We start from the raw sequence: 19,535 nt of genomic DNA on the forward strand, positions 1-19,535 counted from the left end.
GACTTCGCCATAAGGGAAGTGTGTAGATGGACACACAAAGGCGACAGAGTTTGCATGAGCAGCATGCCAGCAAATTTCTTGAGAACAACAGCAGGGACTCCATCAGTACCGTACTCCATAATAGTACTGAGGCCAATAACGGCAGAACGTAAACGTAGATCTTGTGAAGAAAAATTGACAGGTATGAGGAAAAAACAAGAACCCTGCTGGTGGTAATGGGTTAGTAAAGTGAGTCTCTCTTTGTGTTAGGATGTCTACGTTGCCTCGCGAGATGCAGTGCCTGGTGAAGGAGAAGGAAGGTGAGGGCTACGAGTTGGTTACCCGCCCCGTGCCCACCCCAGGACCCGGCGAGGTGATTATGAAGGTCGAGAGGGTAAGTGAGCATGAATGTGTGCAGGGAAGTGAGGAGGGAATGATAGTTCGTTTGATTTACATGACAAAGGTCCATAAACCCTTTCAGCTAAGTTGATGACCAAATGCTTTGCACCAATCCTGCAGCCTACCATCCTCTCCTTACTTAGGAGATGGAGAAGTGTTGATGGAGGTTTGTGCATCCGTACAGTTTTGGCGTCTGGCTAAGTCGGCACAAACATCCACTAAAACACCTCAGCCCAGTGGTCGTAAATACCTTCAGTGATAATTTCGACTTTCTTGGACTCGCAATCAAATCCCTGACATGTACGCTCAAGCCAGGCAAACCACGAAATATTTCATCATGCATACCAAATCACTGTTTTGTATACCTTCCAAAATCATGGAAACACGAATCCTAAAGAACATCACTTCCTATATCTCAGACTTATTCCCAGCATGGATTCCGACCCAAGCACTCAACCATCACATATTTTTTAACTGACTCAATGCAACTGTGACGGTTTTAACAAGCAATAATAATAATAATAATAATAATAATAATAATAATGAAGAAGAAGAAGAACCGCGCTAACAGCTACAGACATAAACAAAACTTTCTACATATTCCCAGACATTTCCTGACATACATAATCATTGACACGAACATAAAAACAATAACACGAAGTGGCTGACCAAGTCCCTTTCAGGCAGACAGGTCCAGGTGCACTGCCAAAACCAAAGTTCCAGGCTCAGAATACTATCCAGCTGTGTCCCACTGAGTTCAGTCTTCTCACCCTCACTTCTTAACTTTTTCCTCCATAAGCTAACAATTCGCCTTCCTTCTGTCAACAGAACTGTCTTACGCTGATGATCTGATAATAGTTTCACAACACTTCCAAACTCAACAAGCAGTGGGCCAGCTCCAGTAATACCTACGCTCACCAGAATACCGACTTACATAAAACAGAACGTTTCACAGACCAAATCAACCATCACTCTCGTCACTCCAGCCAGACATGAATCTCACACTTACCCTCACGTCTCCTTCTAAAACCGTCATTTAATCTGGAAAAACACCCCAAATTTCTAGGACTTATTTCAGATACACACAAGACCTCTGCTCAGCATACAAGCAACATGAGTGCAAAGGCATTTCGCAAGCACGATGACTTGAAAACACTGAAGTACTACCGTCGGACAGCAGAAAGAATCTCTGGAAAGTCTATAAACGATTTCGAAGAACAAAGAATTACATGAGGCAAAACTGGTCCTCAACCTTGTCAACCACAACTATGGAATAGCTTAAAAACACAAAACAAATCCTTCAGAATAATAATAAGAAGAAGCACAGAAACCATAAATTATAATAACTACCCACACTAAGAAACAAAAGTACTCCCAGCAAGCAGGTTATTGCTTCAGCACAGGATCCATTCCACCAGTGTAACTTTTTGTTCCACCACTCCCCACCACAAACAAACAATACGTAAACAACTTACAAACACTACGAGAATTGCCTAAGAATACTCTTCCTCCTCTACCCAGAACTACATTTCGCAGACACATACACTAGCACATGACCACCACAGTCGTACAAAATTCTAACCAAACAACATCCATCATGAGCCCCCGCCAGACAATCATCCCTCAGAAACTAGCCTTTCCGCAGATGAGCACACCTACTTATACTCTGCAGCCTTCATCTTTCCCTGCTTCATAAAGTACAGCTTACTAACAACTCATTATGCCATCACTTTAATGCAGCCAACCCACACCATAACACCCTTACTGAGCTCATTCATTTCGCTGCCACAATATAAACATTAATTCAGTATAACCTCAACAAACGATCTCTGAGTACATTGGTTAAAGTGACCTGTTACCTGGACATCACTCGGTTTGCTCCCAGGAAATCAAATTTAAAACAAGCTAGGTGATTTCAACCAGTGTTAACTCCATAGGTGTCTTGGCCTACATAGAAGTTGTACTTTTTTTTTTTTTTTTTGCTTGTGAACATACCTTATATTAATCAATCCCTTTAGTCCTGTGACGTCTTTTTTGTAGTTTGTTCTTGCCATCACGAGACGATGATCTTCAGCTTAGGATCTGTAGTAGTATAACTGGTTAGTGAAGGCTATAGGTTTCCCCCTGAGTACAAAAAAAAAAAAAAATGAACGTTTGGAGATCGCATTGATAATAATAATAATAATAATAATAATAATAAAATTAAATGGGTTAACTTTCAGGCCCAAACGAACATGACGTTTGGTTTACTTTCAGGGTGGTGGTAAGGGTCTGCGGGACCTCAGACTGTTTTGCCGTATTAAGAATAGCGGGAACCTAACCCAGTGTACAGAGTATAGTCTCACCAATCTAAAACCAAGGTTTGGGTGGGGTCTGGCGCTGGGTGCAGCCATGCCATACTTCCTAAACGAGCGATGAGTAGATTCTGTTATATATGTAATAGGCATCACAGATAGGTACACACATACTAGTACAATATAAACGTAAGTATTCTAGCATATCAAAGGAAGGTAAACTTGTAATGCATATGGCTCTTGTACATCAATAAAGAAACGTGGCATACATATTTTACAGTGGTGCTGAAAAAAATGTAGTTACTTTTACCGACTTTCACGGTAGTTCTAAGTTGGGTAAGTAATGTAACAATTACGTTTATAATATAATTTGAAGGAATCAGTAGAACATACGCTATTTTCTTAATAGAAATAAATAAGTTAAAAGACTCACGAGCGGCAACATCCAGATCCATTGGAGGGAGATTTAAGCTTCTGTCACGTGCTTCCACTGTTCACTTTCTGTTATATATATATATATCTTAAATTATATTTATAACTTAAATTAGTCTGTCTTCACACACACACACACACACACACACACACACACACACCGCTCGCTGGCGCAGTGGTAACGTTCTCGCTTGCCATCTGGTAGACGGGAGTTCGCGCCTCGCTCAGGTTGCGAAAAGTTTCACTGACAAAGTGGGTGGTTACTGTCCCCCTGGAGCAAGGGGACGGGTGTGTGGGTGTGTGAAGGTCACAGCCTTGCCCTTAGATCGGACTATATGAGCTCTCAGCTCCCTTCCGGAAGGGTAAAAAAGCTGACGATCACGACCATCAAGTGATCCTGACCGACCCGGTGAATTACACAGAAGTGGGTGAAGTCATGTCAGGCCAGGTGGCGAGGTGTGAGCGGACGAACTCTAACGGTGTCAGGTCAGCCACTAGCCAATCAGAGTATAGGAAACAAGGCAACGCTGTACTCTGGGAAATCCCCGGCTGGACTCCACCCAAACCTTGGTTTTAGATTGGTGACACATTGCGCAACGCAGTTCTCATGTGTTGCGGGGACGACTTAGCCAGAGTTACCAGTGTCTACCGTACATAATTTTTACTTTCCATAATCCTTTTCATGTTTTATAGTATGCTCTTTCACGTCCAATGATTGCATGGTAACGTCACAAGGCAGCCAACATGTATTCACTGTTCACAAAAGCAGGCTATAAGCCGTCCAAGCGACACGAAAGTAGGAATGCGTAATCCATAGACCACAGTGTCTATACGGGAACTGTTGGGGATGAAGGCAGCAACACAAAGAATGCTTCATCAGAATGTTTTTAAGTATACTAGTATGTTCGTTAAAATGAAGATTATGTCCCTTGGAAGTGAGTGCAGTGTTTAGTAGTCATTTATAAGTGAAATGTTCAGTAATGGTAAAAGTAAAGACGGTGGCAGACAGCAGGAAGCGCTTAACCGCGGTGATCATCTCGTTACCTTAGGCCTCTGAGCGTAGGGATGAATTTCCATGGTTAATGTAGTCAGTTTGTTGTTATCTAACGGAATTGGGCCACTGCAACAAATTCAGTACTAAATCCTGATTGAGTGAATTTTGATGGGCCTTGGTCGTAAGGTAAGAATGAGTCTCCTTGGCTACATGTCAAACTGAATACCAAGATCTAATTTGGCCATCAACTGGGCGGAAAAGGGCTAGAGATCTACGTCAGGTTTGAACAAGCTATTGATAAAGAAAAGTGCAAAGTGGAGCCATCTTTTTCAGACCAGTGACGTATTTTGCATTATATGGGGTGGTCCGAAAACAGCGCTACATTAGAAACTCATCTGGAGGTATCTTATGTGTTGCGGGGATGGCTCTGTCTGCTGGTGTGGGCGTGGGTGCGGCAATGTGAACAGGAAAAGAATAAATGCTGCACGGTAGACATTCATAACAATGATTTAGTTTTTCTCTGAACACACGAAAAATCCCCCGGTGGAGTGTAGGAGAAGCATTACGTATTGACCACGCTTTATTCTTACGATTCGGACGCATTTATTCAGTCTTGGAAAAACTTTTCGAACTCGAAGGGCTGCATATTCAGATAACCTTAGTACTTCCCATCACACATCGTTCCTGTCACTTTTTGTCATTCTTGTTTCCACATCAGGTTGCTTTGCACTGACTGACAGACCTAATGGTTTCCTGTAACCCAGGAAACCATTTACAATGCTTGGTGGTAACCATACTGTATAACCAAATAACTGGGTAATGTGGAGCTATGGTGTCCCTCTTAATTGGATGAAGAGACGCAAATGCGGCTTCCGTCCAGAGACAAAAGCTCTACACTCTTCTCCGAGCCTTGCCGTGGTGAAACGCTATCAGCCGCAAGAGAACATCGGCTCACTGCACAGGACGACCCTGCAGGGGTAGTTGCTTGCCTGCGATTGACGGGTCTGCTTGGCCAGACAGACCTGGCCACCCAACAACAATAACAACTGTTTCCACGGATACTTCTTTAGCTGGACAAAATCGTCTGGAGAGAGAATGAATAATATTGGAAAATGGGTCACAGGACTGAAGAGTTTGAAGAGCGAGAGGTGGGTAATATTTTGCACAGGGTGGCCCATAAACAGCGCTCTGAGAAAACTCTCCCAATGTTTTCTAATGCGGTGTGGGAGCGGCTAGTATGGGGTGTGGGCGTCAGTATGGCAGTGGAACTAGGAAATTAATAAATGATGCAGGATAGACATTGATTGCAACAAACGAGAAGCCGGTAGAACGAAAGAGGAGATTTATATATGGACAATCCTGTATATCATTTTGCTACTTCTTGATGTTTATATTCAGTTAAGGATATACTCGCTGAAGGGCAGGTTACATATAGTCTTCATTAATCCCCTGTACCATATAGGTCTTTCTTAACTCAAAGTCATTGGGAAGTAAAATTAAAGATAAATTCACATCACTGGATTAAAATGGCTAACTCCTTCCCTTTGAGGACTTTGTTTTGTTTTGATGGTCATACTTTACGCCTCCGGCCGGAAAAGTGAACAAAAACCGGAATAAAACTGATAAAATGAATTTAGAAATCATTGTATTCAAATTTTTTTTTTCATACTTAAGTTCACAGGCTGCTCACAAGAGGTACAGTACGATTGGGTTACGGTGTGAAAGTGGGCATGACAGATTAGTGGTATGCATGATAGATTAGTGGTATGCATGATAGATTAGTGGTATGCATGATAGATTAGTGGTATGCATGATAGATTAGTGGTATGCATGATAGATTAGTGGTATGCATGATAGATTAGTGGTATGCATGATAGATTAGTGGTATGCATGATAGATTAGTGGTATGCATGATAGATTAGTGGTATGCATGACAGATTAGTGGTATGCATGAGAGATTGGTGGTATGCATGACAGATTAGTGGTATGCATGACAGATTAGTGGTATGCATGAGAGATTAGTGGTATGCATGACAGATTAGTGGTATGCATGAGAGATTGGTGGTATTGTGAGTGGGAGGATGAGAGCAGTCTGGGGTGAAAGTGTGCTGGTAGGGTGAGGGTGTGCTGGTGGGGTGAGGGTGTGTTGGTGGGGTGTGGGTGTGTTGGTGGGGTGAAAGTGTGTTGGTGGGGTGAGGGTGTGTTGGTGGGGTGAGGGTGTCTGGGTGGGATGTGGGTGTGTTGGTGGGGTGAGGGTGTGTTGGTGGGTGAGGGTGTGTTGGTGGGGTGAGGGTGTGTGGGTGGGGTGAGGGTGTGTGGGTGGGATGTGGGTGTGTTGGTGGGATGTGAGTGTGTTGGTGGGGTGAGAGTGTGTTGGTGGGGTGAGGGTGTGTTGGTGGGGTGAGGGTGTGTTGGTGAGTGAAGGTGTGTGGGTGGGGTGAGGGTGTGTTGGTGGGTGAGGGTGTGTTGGTGGGGTGAGGGTGTGTTGGTGAGTGAGGGTGTGTGAGTGGGGTGAGGGTCTGTTGGTGGATGAGGGTGTGTTGGTGAGTGAGGGTGTGTTGGTGGGTGAGGGTGTATTGGTGGGGTGAGGGTGTGTTGGTGTGGTGCGGCATAAATGGGGTGAGATGTGTGGGTGGGGTGAGGATGTATAGGTGAGGTGTGTTGGAGTGAGGGTGTGTGGTGGGGTGAGGATATGTGGGTGGGGTGAAGATGTATAGATGGAGTGAGGTGTGTGATGGGGTGAAGGTGTGTTGGTAGGATGAGGATATGTGAATGGGGTGAGGATGTGAGTGGGGTGAGGATATGTGGGTGGGGTGGAGAAGTATTGGTAGGGTGAGGTGTGGGGATGGGGTGAGGGTGTGTTAGTGAGGTGAAGGTGTGTGGGTGGGGTGTAGGTGTACTGTAGGTATATTTTCCTTCTCCCCAGGTGGCCATCTGCGGGTCGGACATCAACCTGTGGAAGTGGAATGACCTGGCGAAGAAGATTGCCACCCTGCCCTTCATACCAGGTAAGGCAGGGGTGAGGCATGGAAGGCAGGGAAGATGTGTGAGGCAGGGTAGGCGGGGAAGATGGGTGGGGCAGGGTGGGCAGGAAAGATTGGGTGAGGCAGGGTAAGCAGATAAGATGGGATGAGGCAGGGTCAGCAGGGAAGATGGGTGAGGCAAGATAGGCAGGGAAGATGGGTGGGGCAGGGTAGGTAGGAAAAACTGGGTGAGGCAGGGTGGGCAGGGAAGATTGGGTGAAGCAAGATAAGCAGAGGAAGTGGGGTGAGGCAGGGTAGGCAGTGAAGATGGGGTGGGGAAGGGTAGGCAGGAAATGATGATGGGATGAGGCAAAAGAGATGAAGCATGGAGGTACCGGTTGGGATGGTGGGGAAGCAGGGTAGGTGGTGTGGCAGGGGTAGGTTAGGGAGGAAAGGTATGTAGGGGAGGCAGGGTAGATGGGGGGCCAGGGTAGGTGCGAGAAGAGAGGGTAGGTGGAGGGAAGCAGAATAGGCGAGTGAGGGAGGATAGGTTGGGATAAGCAGGATGGGGTTTTGCAAGTGGTTAGTAGTAGCAGGATGATGCAGGGAGATAGCGGTAAGAAGAGGGTAGGAAATGAGGAAATACAAACTTGCCTAGTCGTGCATTTCGGTAGATATTTATTTACTCTATAACATAAGTGCCATTAATGTGTCGCTTCACCCATAGTTTCACTTAAATTCACTCGCCCCTACTCTATTTTTCTCACTTGATGAAGTGCTGCCTACTTCTTCCTTAGCGTTTATCATTTTTTTTTTTTCTGTGCCTACTCTCCTCTCTTTCTGTTTCTCTCATCTTTCCTGTCACTTCTTATTGCTTTTCTTTCCTTTACAGGTGGCTTTACATTGAGTGACAAGCCAAATGGTTTCATGTAAGCCAAGAAACCATTTACAACGCTGGGTCGTAACCATATAACCAAACCATACGTGCTCCCTACGTGTCAACAAATGGGGTGGTGGAGGGTTAGTGCCCCTCCCCGTAAAACAAATAACTCAAAGTCAATGGCCACCCCTGACGGGATGATGGCATCTGACAATAGTTGGATAGATAGATAGATAGATAGTAGCCTCTTTTTCTGCCACTTACACATTCACTCCGTGTGGTCCTGCTCTGCGTAACCTTTGACTCCCAATAAACTGGTGTGTGAGCAAAAACTATATATATATATATATATATATATTGGTACCGACGGTACATTTTAAAGCATATTTTGTCGGTACGCGGTACCGGTACATTTTATTTATCTGCATTCACGCATCGTGTGATAAACAAAAGGTGAGGAGAAGGCCTACATGAGAGTGCTGCTGCCGACCCTGGCCATGTGCCTCAAGAAATTAAGAGGTGAAGGAAAGCGCCGATCTGACGGTGTGCTAGCTTCTAGTGAATGCAGGGATTGGGGATGTGGAAGGCAAGTTCGGCCATCGTTTCGAGGACAGTGACTGCCTGCTTGCTACTGCCTTTCATCCCCAATCCAAGCTATCGTGGTTGGCGTGGCGTGGTTACCTGATGCTGCCTCCTACGACATTGAGAAAATGAGGAGGACGGTGGAGAAGAAGATGGTGTCATTACTGGAGAGGAAGCTGGAGGACGCGGAGAGCAGCACCGCTGATGATGATGACGAGCAGGATGTCAAGGAAGAGTTTTCCGAACCCCTCTATGTAAAAGGGAGGAAGAAAAGGGAGACTGGGATAAAGCTAGTAAAGGAATTTTTGAAGAAACCCTAGAAACATAAAATCAACAAGGACTGCTTTCCTTGCAAGGTTTTCAGAGATTTATTTGTAACTTTTAACACGCCAATACCATCCAGTGCTGCTGTGGAACGTCTGTTTTCATTGAGGAAGGACGTGATCAAACCAAAACGGGCGGGACTCAGTGACTATCATTTTGAATTGCTCATTTTCCTCAGGGGCAACAATGGAAAAGAAAACTGAAGTGCACTGTGTAATTGTTAACCAGATTATTGTGCATGTAATGACACGATGTAGTAATGAAATTGTGTTTATTTTGATAAACACTAAACTATAGGTGTATAAGAATGTGAATTACAGTGGCCGTTTAAAGTTTAGCGATCTATGTATTGAAAACAAAGGACTGAACGGTGGCAAAACGTTATGCTTTAGCCACCCCATAGTTAATGTGACTGTGACAATTGTCTGACAACATCTTTCATCTCTCCTCAGGTCCGGCTCTGCTGACAAGACTGGTCTCTGGGTCCTCAGTGTCGTAACAAACAAACAAACAAAAAATCAATACTGAGCAAGTTTACTTTATTCACATTCATGTACCGAGTACTGAGTAGCGTACTTTTTTCTTTTTGTACTGGTACCGGTAGTGACACTACTCGTACAATTTTAGGCAAGTACCGGTACCGTTACCGACGGTACTTTTTGTGTACCGGGTGCCCACCTCTCTCTCTCTCTCTCTCTCTCTCTCTCCATATATTGCATGTACCACCGTCACCCCCAACATCGCCCTGCATGTGTAAACATCAGCGTCAGTTGCAGTAGTGAGGTAGGCGTGTGAGCTAACCTCCTATGACTGATTTAATGTGAAGAGATTTGAAATAGGTGGAAGGGAAACACAGGAAAGTACTGAAGTCTTTTGTTTCTTTCCGAAGATAGGTTCTGCGTAGAGCGAAAATGTGAAAACTTAGTAACGGCCGTATTATTATAGCTGAATGGACAAGATGCAAGTCCTTACATTTTGATGATTGTTTTTAAAACACCTGTTGTTATTAGATGTGCTCAGCCTGCAACAGCATCCCATTAGTAACGATACAGAAATGCCATGCATGTTAAATTATTGCCATATACATCACAAATTAATGTCCTAAACAGAAGGCTTCTCCACACCTTCTTGCTCGTAGTTTCCATTACTGTATATATCTTCATCCCCTTCATTTCAGTAACGTGTCTTTTTTTTTCTTGCCACTACCGAACGATTTCATTTAGCTTTGGGAAGACATTTCGAACTGGAGAGGTTAGACATTGCCTTCCTCTTCCACTAGAGGTCCTTACAAAGTTGAGCAAAAATTGTCTTGTCCTACCAGGAATGAACTGAGTAATACATCATCCTAAAGGAGTTAAAATGTTTCCTGTGTTATCCTGCCATCCATGTTGCCACATCGTCCCGTCTTGCCCGCACAGGTCACGAGGCCTCCGGGGAAGTGGTGGCGCTGGGTGAGGGTGTAACGGAGCTAAAGGTGGGTCAACGCGTGGCCGTTGAGAATCATTTCTTCTGTGGGTGTTGCTACCAGTGTAAGGTGAGACCTGATATGTTGTACACCTTGTTTTAGTGTCACCTAACTTCCCTGAAGGGCAATTTTCTTCGGGTCCAGCATTAATTATCGCTAATGTTATATTTGTCTTACTTTCGTAATCTGTTAATACCTTTGGATAGGAATTTCCCATACATGTAGTTCGTCCATCTTGGCGAAGATCTGCATCATTTTGCAGCCTATATTCCGTAGTTCAGTGGCAGAATAGCACAGTACAACGGTCCAACATCATACCCATAGCACGTCTTCGTGACCAGCACCAAATTTTAGTGATAATCTCCTGTTACAGTTCATCACTCAGAATTGAGATATGGAAGCTTTAGGCCAAAGTAACGGTGACAAAGAATGGCATAGGCACATTGCAAACACGCTCTCCTCTTATTTACATTCTTTTAAATTTTAAGGGGTACCCCCTTTCCTTGGGGGAAGCAGCCTAGGTATATAGATAGATAGATAGACCCCAAAGCAGTGTTGCACAGCATATTAGATCTTTTTTTTTTTAATCAACCTCTTCAACCCAAAGAAGATGATTATATTTTATTCTAGCTATCTTTAGGCAAATTTATTAACCTTACAATGGATTACTTTGAATTGGTTTCCATATATTAACACGTAGCCTTATGATCCTGAGGAGATAATTTAAAAATATATTCTTGTCCTCTCCAGACGACTTCATTTAGCCTAGGAGAGATTTTTCGAACTGGGTATATCAGGTAGGACTTTCTTTAACTCCTTGTTGCCTGCCCAGAGAGGTGATATTGTAATCGCAGGCGTCTGCGTGTGTCTGTGTGTCTGTTCCCAAAATATCTCAGAATTAAGTAGGCATATTGTATCCAAACTTTGTGGGCAGTATCCTAGGACATATGGCTTGTTCGTTAATAATTTTAGCGAAGCTGCGATGATGTACCTCCGATTGTGAGAGGATTATTCAAGAAAAAAATACCTTCTAATCTTGCCTTTTAGCTCGCCATTATTCACCATTTTCTATTGTACCCTTAACGAAAAGGATGGCTATTTAAAGGGTAATGATTAGAAATTCTTCATAGGCCTGTTGTACTCAATGACCTTCGCCAATATAATACCCCTAACTTCGGGGTTCTGAATGCCAGAGTGATATTTAACAGCAGCAGTAAGCAGCGAAATTCTAAGATTTTTCTTTGATTTGGCGAAGTTGCCATGATATGAAACCGATTGCCAGAAGATTATTGATCTAATTATTTAGTGACGGCGCGAGATTCGCATTCGTGGGCGAATGCCTTGGCTTTTATTAACCTTAGATCTCATTCAATAATTGTCTGGTGGTAGCAAGAATAAGAAAATGTAATAAGTTTGAAAGAGGTTAAATTCTCTTAAATTAGGAAGTTCCACAATCTACTAATCCGAATAGAACTGACTGGTGATAATATGAATAAATCCTTCAGTCTGATGGCGTCTTTTATATTTTCATTAAGCCACCATCACACAGCTTTATTCCTTTTAAGGAATAATGATTATGTACTGCAGTGACGGGGTTACTGAGGGTTGTACCAACTCCTTTAGTTAGAAATAGCTCTCATAACTTAATTAAAACCAATGAACCTTCCAAGAAGAGAATATAAAATACGTCATTGGAGTGAAAGGGCCTAAATTCAAAATACTTCGCCTGACAAGTATCATAAAACCATGAAATGTGCTTCGCTACAGGAGGGTCGGCCTGCCATCTGCCAGAACATGAACCAGTACGGTCATGGTCGTGGCACCAGGGAGGGTGGATGCTGCCAGTACTCCTGTGTGCCCGCCAGGTACTGCTATCCACTCACCAGGTTCATCACGCCAGACGAAGCCGTCCTTCTTGAGCCAATGGGTACGTTGTGTTATTATGGCGTCACTGGATCGTATTATAAGTGACTGGATTAATATTACGGCGCTACTGTGGATCATATAAGTGGCTTTGAAGAGTTCCTAACATACCCTCCCTAGCGATTTATCATATCGTCACTTCGGCCATATTCAAAGTGGGTTACATAGCACTTGTTACACCTCTCCTTTCTTATCTCTGTAAATTTAGTAACATCTCTTCCTCAGTCCAGCACCGCCGTTAGTAACATTCGTAACACCCATTTCTAAGCGATATATTATAGCACCACTGTGGCCGTATACCACGTGGCTTTGTTTTTTTCGTAACATCCTTTACTATCATTACCTTCAGCCCATAGAATTACAAACCATAGTTATAGTGAAATGGTGGGGGACAGGGCGACATGGAGGCGATTTGTTTGTGGCCACACCTTACGGGATTAAGGCGTCTCCCAGTAGATAGACAGGTAGATAGTTATAGTCTTTTTTGTAACTCACAGCACAGAGAAAGTCATTAGGTCTGTTGATGATTGCTTTCCCCTGCTCCGCGGTACCTCTTCCTTTGCGATTTATTATTGTGTCACTGAGTCGTATTCTAGCCGGCATTGGAGACCGCAACACATCTTTCTTAGCGATTTATACCTGTTACACCTTTATACTTCTATATTATTTTTATATTTCTTGAATCGATATTGTTTGCCTCAGTAACGTAAGAGAGGATAAGAATACTATGATGTGCAAAATAAATCGCTGAGGAAGAGGTATTGCAGTCCATATTTTCGTAAGCTTAAGAAACTTCGTAACAATTTTGCCTTAGCGATTCATTTTGCACATAATGAGTAGGGGAAGGGGTGGATGGAAAGTGATGGTTAGAGGAAGGGATGGATGGAGGGGAATGGACAGAGGAGGAATAAGAGTAGAGGATGGATGGATGGATGGGGATGGATAGAGAAGAGAATGGTGGAGGGGGATAGACAGTGGAGGGGATGGGTGGAGGGGGATTGGTAGAGAAGGGGATTGGTGGAGGGGGATGGACAGAGAAGAGAATGGGTTGTGGAGGATGGGTAGAAGAGGGGTGGATAGAGAATGGGTTGGATGGTGGAGAATGGGTAGAGGAAGGGAAAGGTGTATTGAGAGGGTGAGGGAGGTGATGTGGAGGGGTGTCAGTGAGAATAATCTGCAATGTGTGGAGGGATAAAAGCAGACTCATTTTTCACTGCATTTATCTAACACTCAGGACCTGTTCGTCACTTTCCTCCCTAACGCTTCATACCAAAGAAATTACTCAATGGCCAGGGAAACGCACCAAGCCTCTCTCAGCCTAGATATTTAACCAGCAGAGGAAAGTGAGAAGCATAGAAGGTGAAATTTTTGGTGAACTTTTTTTCCTGACAGAACTTAGTCACTCAGGGCACTATGCTATCAAGTATCTGTCTCTTCGATGCCCATCTGCTACGATGTCGTGCTTTGTGTGTTATTCTTGTAACCAGCTGACGATTTCGTTCACCGTAGGATGCATTTTTTACCCAGAAGTGTTATATATAGCCTTCATAGACCCTTTTCACCACCAGGGGACTCTCCTAAGCTCAATAAAATCGTCTGTAAAACCAAGGAAAATACTTATAAAAACCGACAGCGCAGGGGTGATAAGTCCCTCATTGTTTAAGATAATTTCTCAGGCACGAGATGATAATAAAAATGTGAAACTTTTTCATGTCACTGATGATTGCACTCTGTAATGTAGGATGCAGGCTCACAGCATCTAATAATTACAAGTATCCCGTGATTAACTTAGAAATTAGAGGCTTACTTACACTTCACGCACTCAGTTCTAATAATACGGCGGCAAGAATGTAAAAAAAAAATAAAATAAAACAAGAGTGAAGGACGTGGCAGATGTTTACCCGAAAACAGCGACGTACAAGGTCGTATTATGACAGGAAATTTTATAACACTTCATCCTTACCGACATACTCTGCATTTTGCACTTCAGTACTATCATGCTCTCCAGTGGACCATACAAGAGAAACTCAAGGTGTAATCAAAATAAGTCGCAAAGGAGGTGTTACGAAGCTTCCTACATGCAGTTTACAATATGGCCCACTTTTCAAGATGTAGTGGGAGGCTGACATAGATTCCCGAGTATGAATGTTATTTGATTTTAATAATTTTGAGTTCAGTTGCTCCTAGCCGTCTTCAGATGGACTGGCTAATAATTTGAATGCCATAAAGAATATCTCGCACCTCTTATTTCCATCTCTTCAGTCCTTAGTCCACATCCCTCTCTACATTCCGTCCCCTTCCCCCATCAACACCATTACTTGAGAGAGAGAGAGAGAGAGAGAGAGAGAGAGAGAGAGAGAGAGAGAGAGAGAGAGAGAGATTGAAGGGACATAAAACCCATCCATCCTCAAGTAATTCCGGGTAGGATAGAATAAGGTAGGTTCCGTAGCATTGAGTTACATTAGGTTGGGTTAGATTAAGTTAGGCTAGACAGGTTGTTAGGATAGGATAGGTTAGGTTAGGGTAGTAGAGATAAAACAACGGGAGGTGGATTATCCTAAAGAGGATGGATCAGCTTGAAGCCCTACAACGTTATTCTCATGCTTTGTTAACATCACGCTCTCGTTAATGATCTACATGTTTTTTTCAGTTCAAATGTAATTTTCTTCTTCACCTCTTTTTCTTCTTCTTCTTCTCCTCCTCCTCTTTTCTTCTCCTCCTCCTCGTTTCTTCTCCTCCTCTTTTCTTCTTCTCTTCGTCCTCTTTCGTCCTCTTTTTCTTCTTCTCCTCCTCCTCTTTGGTTTCTCCTTCTCTTTTTCTTCTTCTCCTCCTCCTCCTCTTTTTCTTCTTCTCCTCCTCCTCTTTTTCTTCTTCTCCTCCTCCTCTTTGTTTTCTCCTCTTCTTTTTCTTCTTCTCCTCCTCCTCTTTTTCCTCTTCTCCTGCTCTTCTTCTTCCAAGCGAACTCGGACTTCAAAACTGCTTATCTGCCATCTCTTTTTTTTTTTTTCACCTTAATTTGATGGAGATATTCGCCCATATTTCTCGTACTTCGCCGGCTACTTCTTCGTGATTAGCATCATATTCTAGTAAAAAGCTCATGGTATATCTCCACATTGAGGATGGAGAGATATCAATTTAGGTCAAATTAAAGTGAATAGAATATATCACCATATCTTAGTCTTGTTACAGTTCTGCATTCAAGATGGAGAGATGATTTCATGTCAAATTAAAGTGAAATGAATATAATGTGTCACTAAGTGGCGTGGTGGTGGTGTGTGTCGGCAGGTGTGGCCCATAACGCAGTGGAGAGCATCAGTGTGAAGGCAGAGGACGTCCTGGTGTTGGGCTGTGGACCTGTTGGACTCCTTGCCATGGCCGTCGCTAAGGCACTGGGTAACGTCTTGCCCTCACCCACCTTTTTATAGGAAAGATACATCCTTCAATAACCCGCTCAGTACGAGGAATCTTAATAAGTCAAGGAAAATTATCTAGAGGCGGCAAGGATAAACTAAAAAAAAAAAGTCACCACAGTACTGAACGGGCTAAACCTTCTTACTTGACCCCTGCAGGTGCGAGGGTGGTGTATGGCGTTGACCAGGTGGAGGAACGGCTAGAACTGGCCCTTAAGATGGGGGCGGACAAGGTCATCAACACAGCTAAGGTCAGGAGAGAGAGAGAGAGAGAGAGAGAGAGAGAGAGAGAATGTGTGTGTGTGTGTGTGTGTGTGTGTGTGTGTGTGTGTGTGTGTGTCGCTCAAGATAATGAGGTTAAGTCCAACAGGCGCTCAGCTAGGTCAGATCCTGTGTGTGTGTGTTCTTACCTAATTGTATCTTTACAGGAATGAGTCAAGCTCGTATTGTCCCGTGTCTTAGACCATATTTATCGTACATATCCTTAAATTTGTGAATTGTTTTGGCACACACTATTTCATTCGGTAGTGCATTCCATTGATCAATTGCTCTGTTTGGGAAACTAAATTTCCTTACGTCTTTATCACCTCTCTTCTTATGCAGTTTTTTGCAGTGTCCTCTTGCTGATGCTTCTCCATATGTTAAGTAATCATTTATGTCTATTTTCTCCTTTCCTGATATGCACTTATATAGCATTATCATGTCACCTCTTTTCCTTCTCTCCTGTAGTGTTGGTAGATTCAGTTTATTTAGTCTTTCTTCGTAGCTTAGGTCCCTTAAGTTTGGTATCCATCTTGTAGCGGCCCTTTGAACTTTTTCAATCTTGTCTATATGCTTTTTGAGATGAGGACTCCAGACTATTGATGCATATTCCAGGGTTGGTCTAATGAATGATGTTATTATCCTTCTTAGCATGTCTTCATTTATGTATGTGAATGTTATTCTCATATTCTCATATTTGCAAGCAGTGTCACGTGGAGAGACAGGCTGACGAATGAGGATATAAAGGAGCGTTGTGGTGTTGATGTGGATGTGATAGGAAGCGTTGTGAGGAACACACTGAGGTGGTTTGGCCATGTGGAGAGGATGGAGGGTGAAAGACTGACGAAGAGAGTGTATGTGAGTGAGGTGGAGGGTGGAAGAGGGAGGGGGAGACCGAGGATGAGATGGAGGGATGGGGTGGAGAGGTATATGAGAGAGGGGGGTGTGAGTTGGGAGCAGGGTAGTGAAATGGCGGGGGACAGGGCGACTTGGAGGCGATTTGTTTGTGGCCACCCCAAACGGGATTGAGGCGTCTGGCAATAGATAGATAGATAGATAGTATACATGTTCCGTACCTTCTCGCTGATGTGGTCAGCCGGAGATAGTCTGTTATTGATAATCACACCTAGGTCTTTCTCTCTTTCTGATGTGTATAGGGTTTTATTTCCTAACTTATAATCCCAATCAGGTCTTTTTCCACTTTTACCAAACTTGATTACATGACACTTGTCCACATTGAATTCCATTTGCCATGTACTACTCCATTCATGAAGTTTATTTAATTCTTCTTGTAGCTCCCTACAAGAGTCTGTGCTAGTAATTCTCCTTTGTATTTTTGCATCATCTGCAAACATATTCAGATAGCTCTCATTTCCAGTGTTACTGTTTATATCATTTATGTACACTAGAAACATGATTGGTGCCAGCACCGAACCCTGTGGTACTCCACTAGTCACTTCTTTCCATGATGAGTAGTTTCCTCTTAGTACTGTCCTCATTTCTCTTTTTATGAGAAAGTCTTGCATCCAACAAAACAGTTTGCCTCGAATTCCTCCTTGATGGTACAGCTTCCATAAAAGTCTTTGGTGTGGTACTGTGTCAAAAGCTTTCTTGAAATCTAAATAGATACTGTCCACCCATCCTTCCCTTTCCTGTATTGTGTTTGTTACTCTGTCATAATAGCTCAACAGATTAGTAACACATGATTTTCCTTTTCTGAAGCCAAACTGTCTTTCTGTTATCATACTGTGTTCTTCTAGATGATTTACCCCAAGCTTTTCTTATAAGTTTTTCTAATACCTTGCTTACAACACTGGTCAGTGATACTGGTCGGTAGTTGAGAGGATTTTGTCTATTTCCTTTCTTGAATAAGGGGACTATATTTGCTTTTTTCCAAATATCAGGTAGTTTCCCTTGACTCAAGGATTTCTTGAAAATTAAAAATAATGGTTTACTTAACTCCTTTGCACATTCTCGTAACACCCAACATGAAATTTCATCAGGACCACTTGCTTTTCCTCTGTCTAATCTACTTAACTCCTCCTGTATTACTTTTTCTGCTATTTGTATATCTGGTAGTATGTGTGGACATGCGTGTTCCACATATTCCCTCTCAAAATTTTTTTCTTCTGTAAAAACTAATTGGAAATTCTTATTTAGTGCTTCACAAATATCTTTCTCTTGTGTATAAGTGATTCCCTCGTCCGTGATGGACTGTATTATATCTTTTACTTTGGTTTTGCTTCTGATATAGCTGCAAAACAGTTTTGGTTGATCACTACTTTTATTTATTATATCCTCCTCAAACTGTTTTTGGGCTTCCCTGCTTATTCTTGTATAGTCGTTTCTTGCCTGTTTGTAATTATTATACGCCCTTTCACTATTGTGTCTTCTGTATCTATTCCACAACAAATCTCTTTTTTCTTTTGATTTTTTACATTCTGTATTGAACCATTTCTGTATTTTCTTATCTGCTTCTTTGTGCTGTGGGATGTACTTCTGGACTCCTATTTCATAAAATTCACAAAATTTTTTATATACAGCATTTAAATCTTGTCCTCTAAGCTCATTTTCCCAGTCAACTTCTAAGAAATACTTCTTTAGGTCTTGATAATTTCCCTTTTTATAGTTTAGTCTCTTTTTGTAACTGTCATTGCTGTTTATTATGTCATATGCTATCCTGAAGTTATAATTTAGTACTGCATGATCGCTTTTGCCGAGTGGAGGGTGATATATTAAACTGTCAATGTCATTTTCTTGCCTAGTAAATATTAGATCTAGCACTGAAGGTACATCAAGTCCTCTTTTCTAGTGGTTTCCTCACATGTTGCGTTAAGAAAACTCTTGTACGAGATCCAGGAGCTTTTGGTCCCAACAGCTTTCTTGGCTATTTATATCTAGAGTATTCCAATTTATATTTGTATTGAAATCCCCAGTTAGTATAATTCTTTCCGATTTCTCTTCCATTTTTTGTAGCAAGGATCTTATACTCTGAATTGTACTCTCTGCCAGGTCCTCATATTCGTCTCTTTCCCATGTGTTTGATCTGGGTGGCATATACAAATTGGCTACAATTACTTTACCTTCAGATGTGTCAATCTCTACTGCAATCAGTTCTACTTGTGATGGTATATCTAGGTTTATTTCCTTGACTTTTAGATTTTTCTTACTTAATATTATAATTCCTCCTCCTTTTTTTAAGTTTCTGTCTCTTCTCCATATATTGTATTCCTCTAAGTTTAGTATGTCATTGGATATCCTTGGTGTTAATTTTGTCTCAGTTAGGCATATTATTTGTGGTTCATTTTCTCTGACATAATCATTCATCTCCAGTAATTTAGATACCATTCCGTCCACATTTGAGTACATCAACTTTATCATCTTGTTTATATACTTGTCATGACATGGTTCTACTAGCTTCCTCCTTTTTCTTCCATCCTGTTTGTGTACCACTTTCGTACCTGCAATCCTATTACTTTGTAAAAAAATTTCTTCTTGTCCTCTTCTGATCTTCCCTCATTTTTTGTTTTTGCTTCCTCCCTTTTCTCTTTCAGTAATTCCAGTTCCTCTTGTGTTAGGCATCTTTTTATCCATACATTTTTTAACTCCTCTTTTTCCATAAGATTCTT

At 42.5% G+C, this 19,535-nt stretch overlaps 1 protein-coding gene across 1 annotated transcript in view; it reads left to right on the plus strand.

Moving 5' to 3' along the window:
• Positions 1–250: 250 nt before the first annotated feature.
• LOC145405510 (L-threonine 3-dehydrogenase-like) overlaps positions 251–19,535 on the plus strand; it is a 33,869-nt gene continuing 14,584 nt past the window's right edge. Inside the window, exons 1-6 of the mRNA XM_080276855.1 lie at positions 251–373; positions 7,025–7,106; positions 10,266–10,381; positions 12,080–12,239; positions 15,521–15,628; positions 15,805–15,896. Coding sequence (XP_080132981.1) covers positions 251–373; positions 7,025–7,106; positions 10,266–10,381; positions 12,080–12,239; positions 15,521–15,628; positions 15,805–15,896 — 681 coding nt within the window. The remainder of the gene's footprint in view (positions 374–7,024; positions 7,107–10,265; positions 10,382–12,079; positions 12,240–15,520; positions 15,629–15,804; positions 15,897–19,535) is intronic.

The sequence above is a fragment of the Coenobita brevimanus genome, chromosome 67, assembly GCF_032717465.1.
Source record: "Coenobita brevimanus isolate Jiangsu-jjx chromosome 67, ASM3271746v2, whole genome shotgun sequence".
Lineage (NCBI taxonomy): Eukaryota > Metazoa > Arthropoda > Malacostraca > Decapoda > Coenobitidae > Coenobita > Coenobita brevimanus.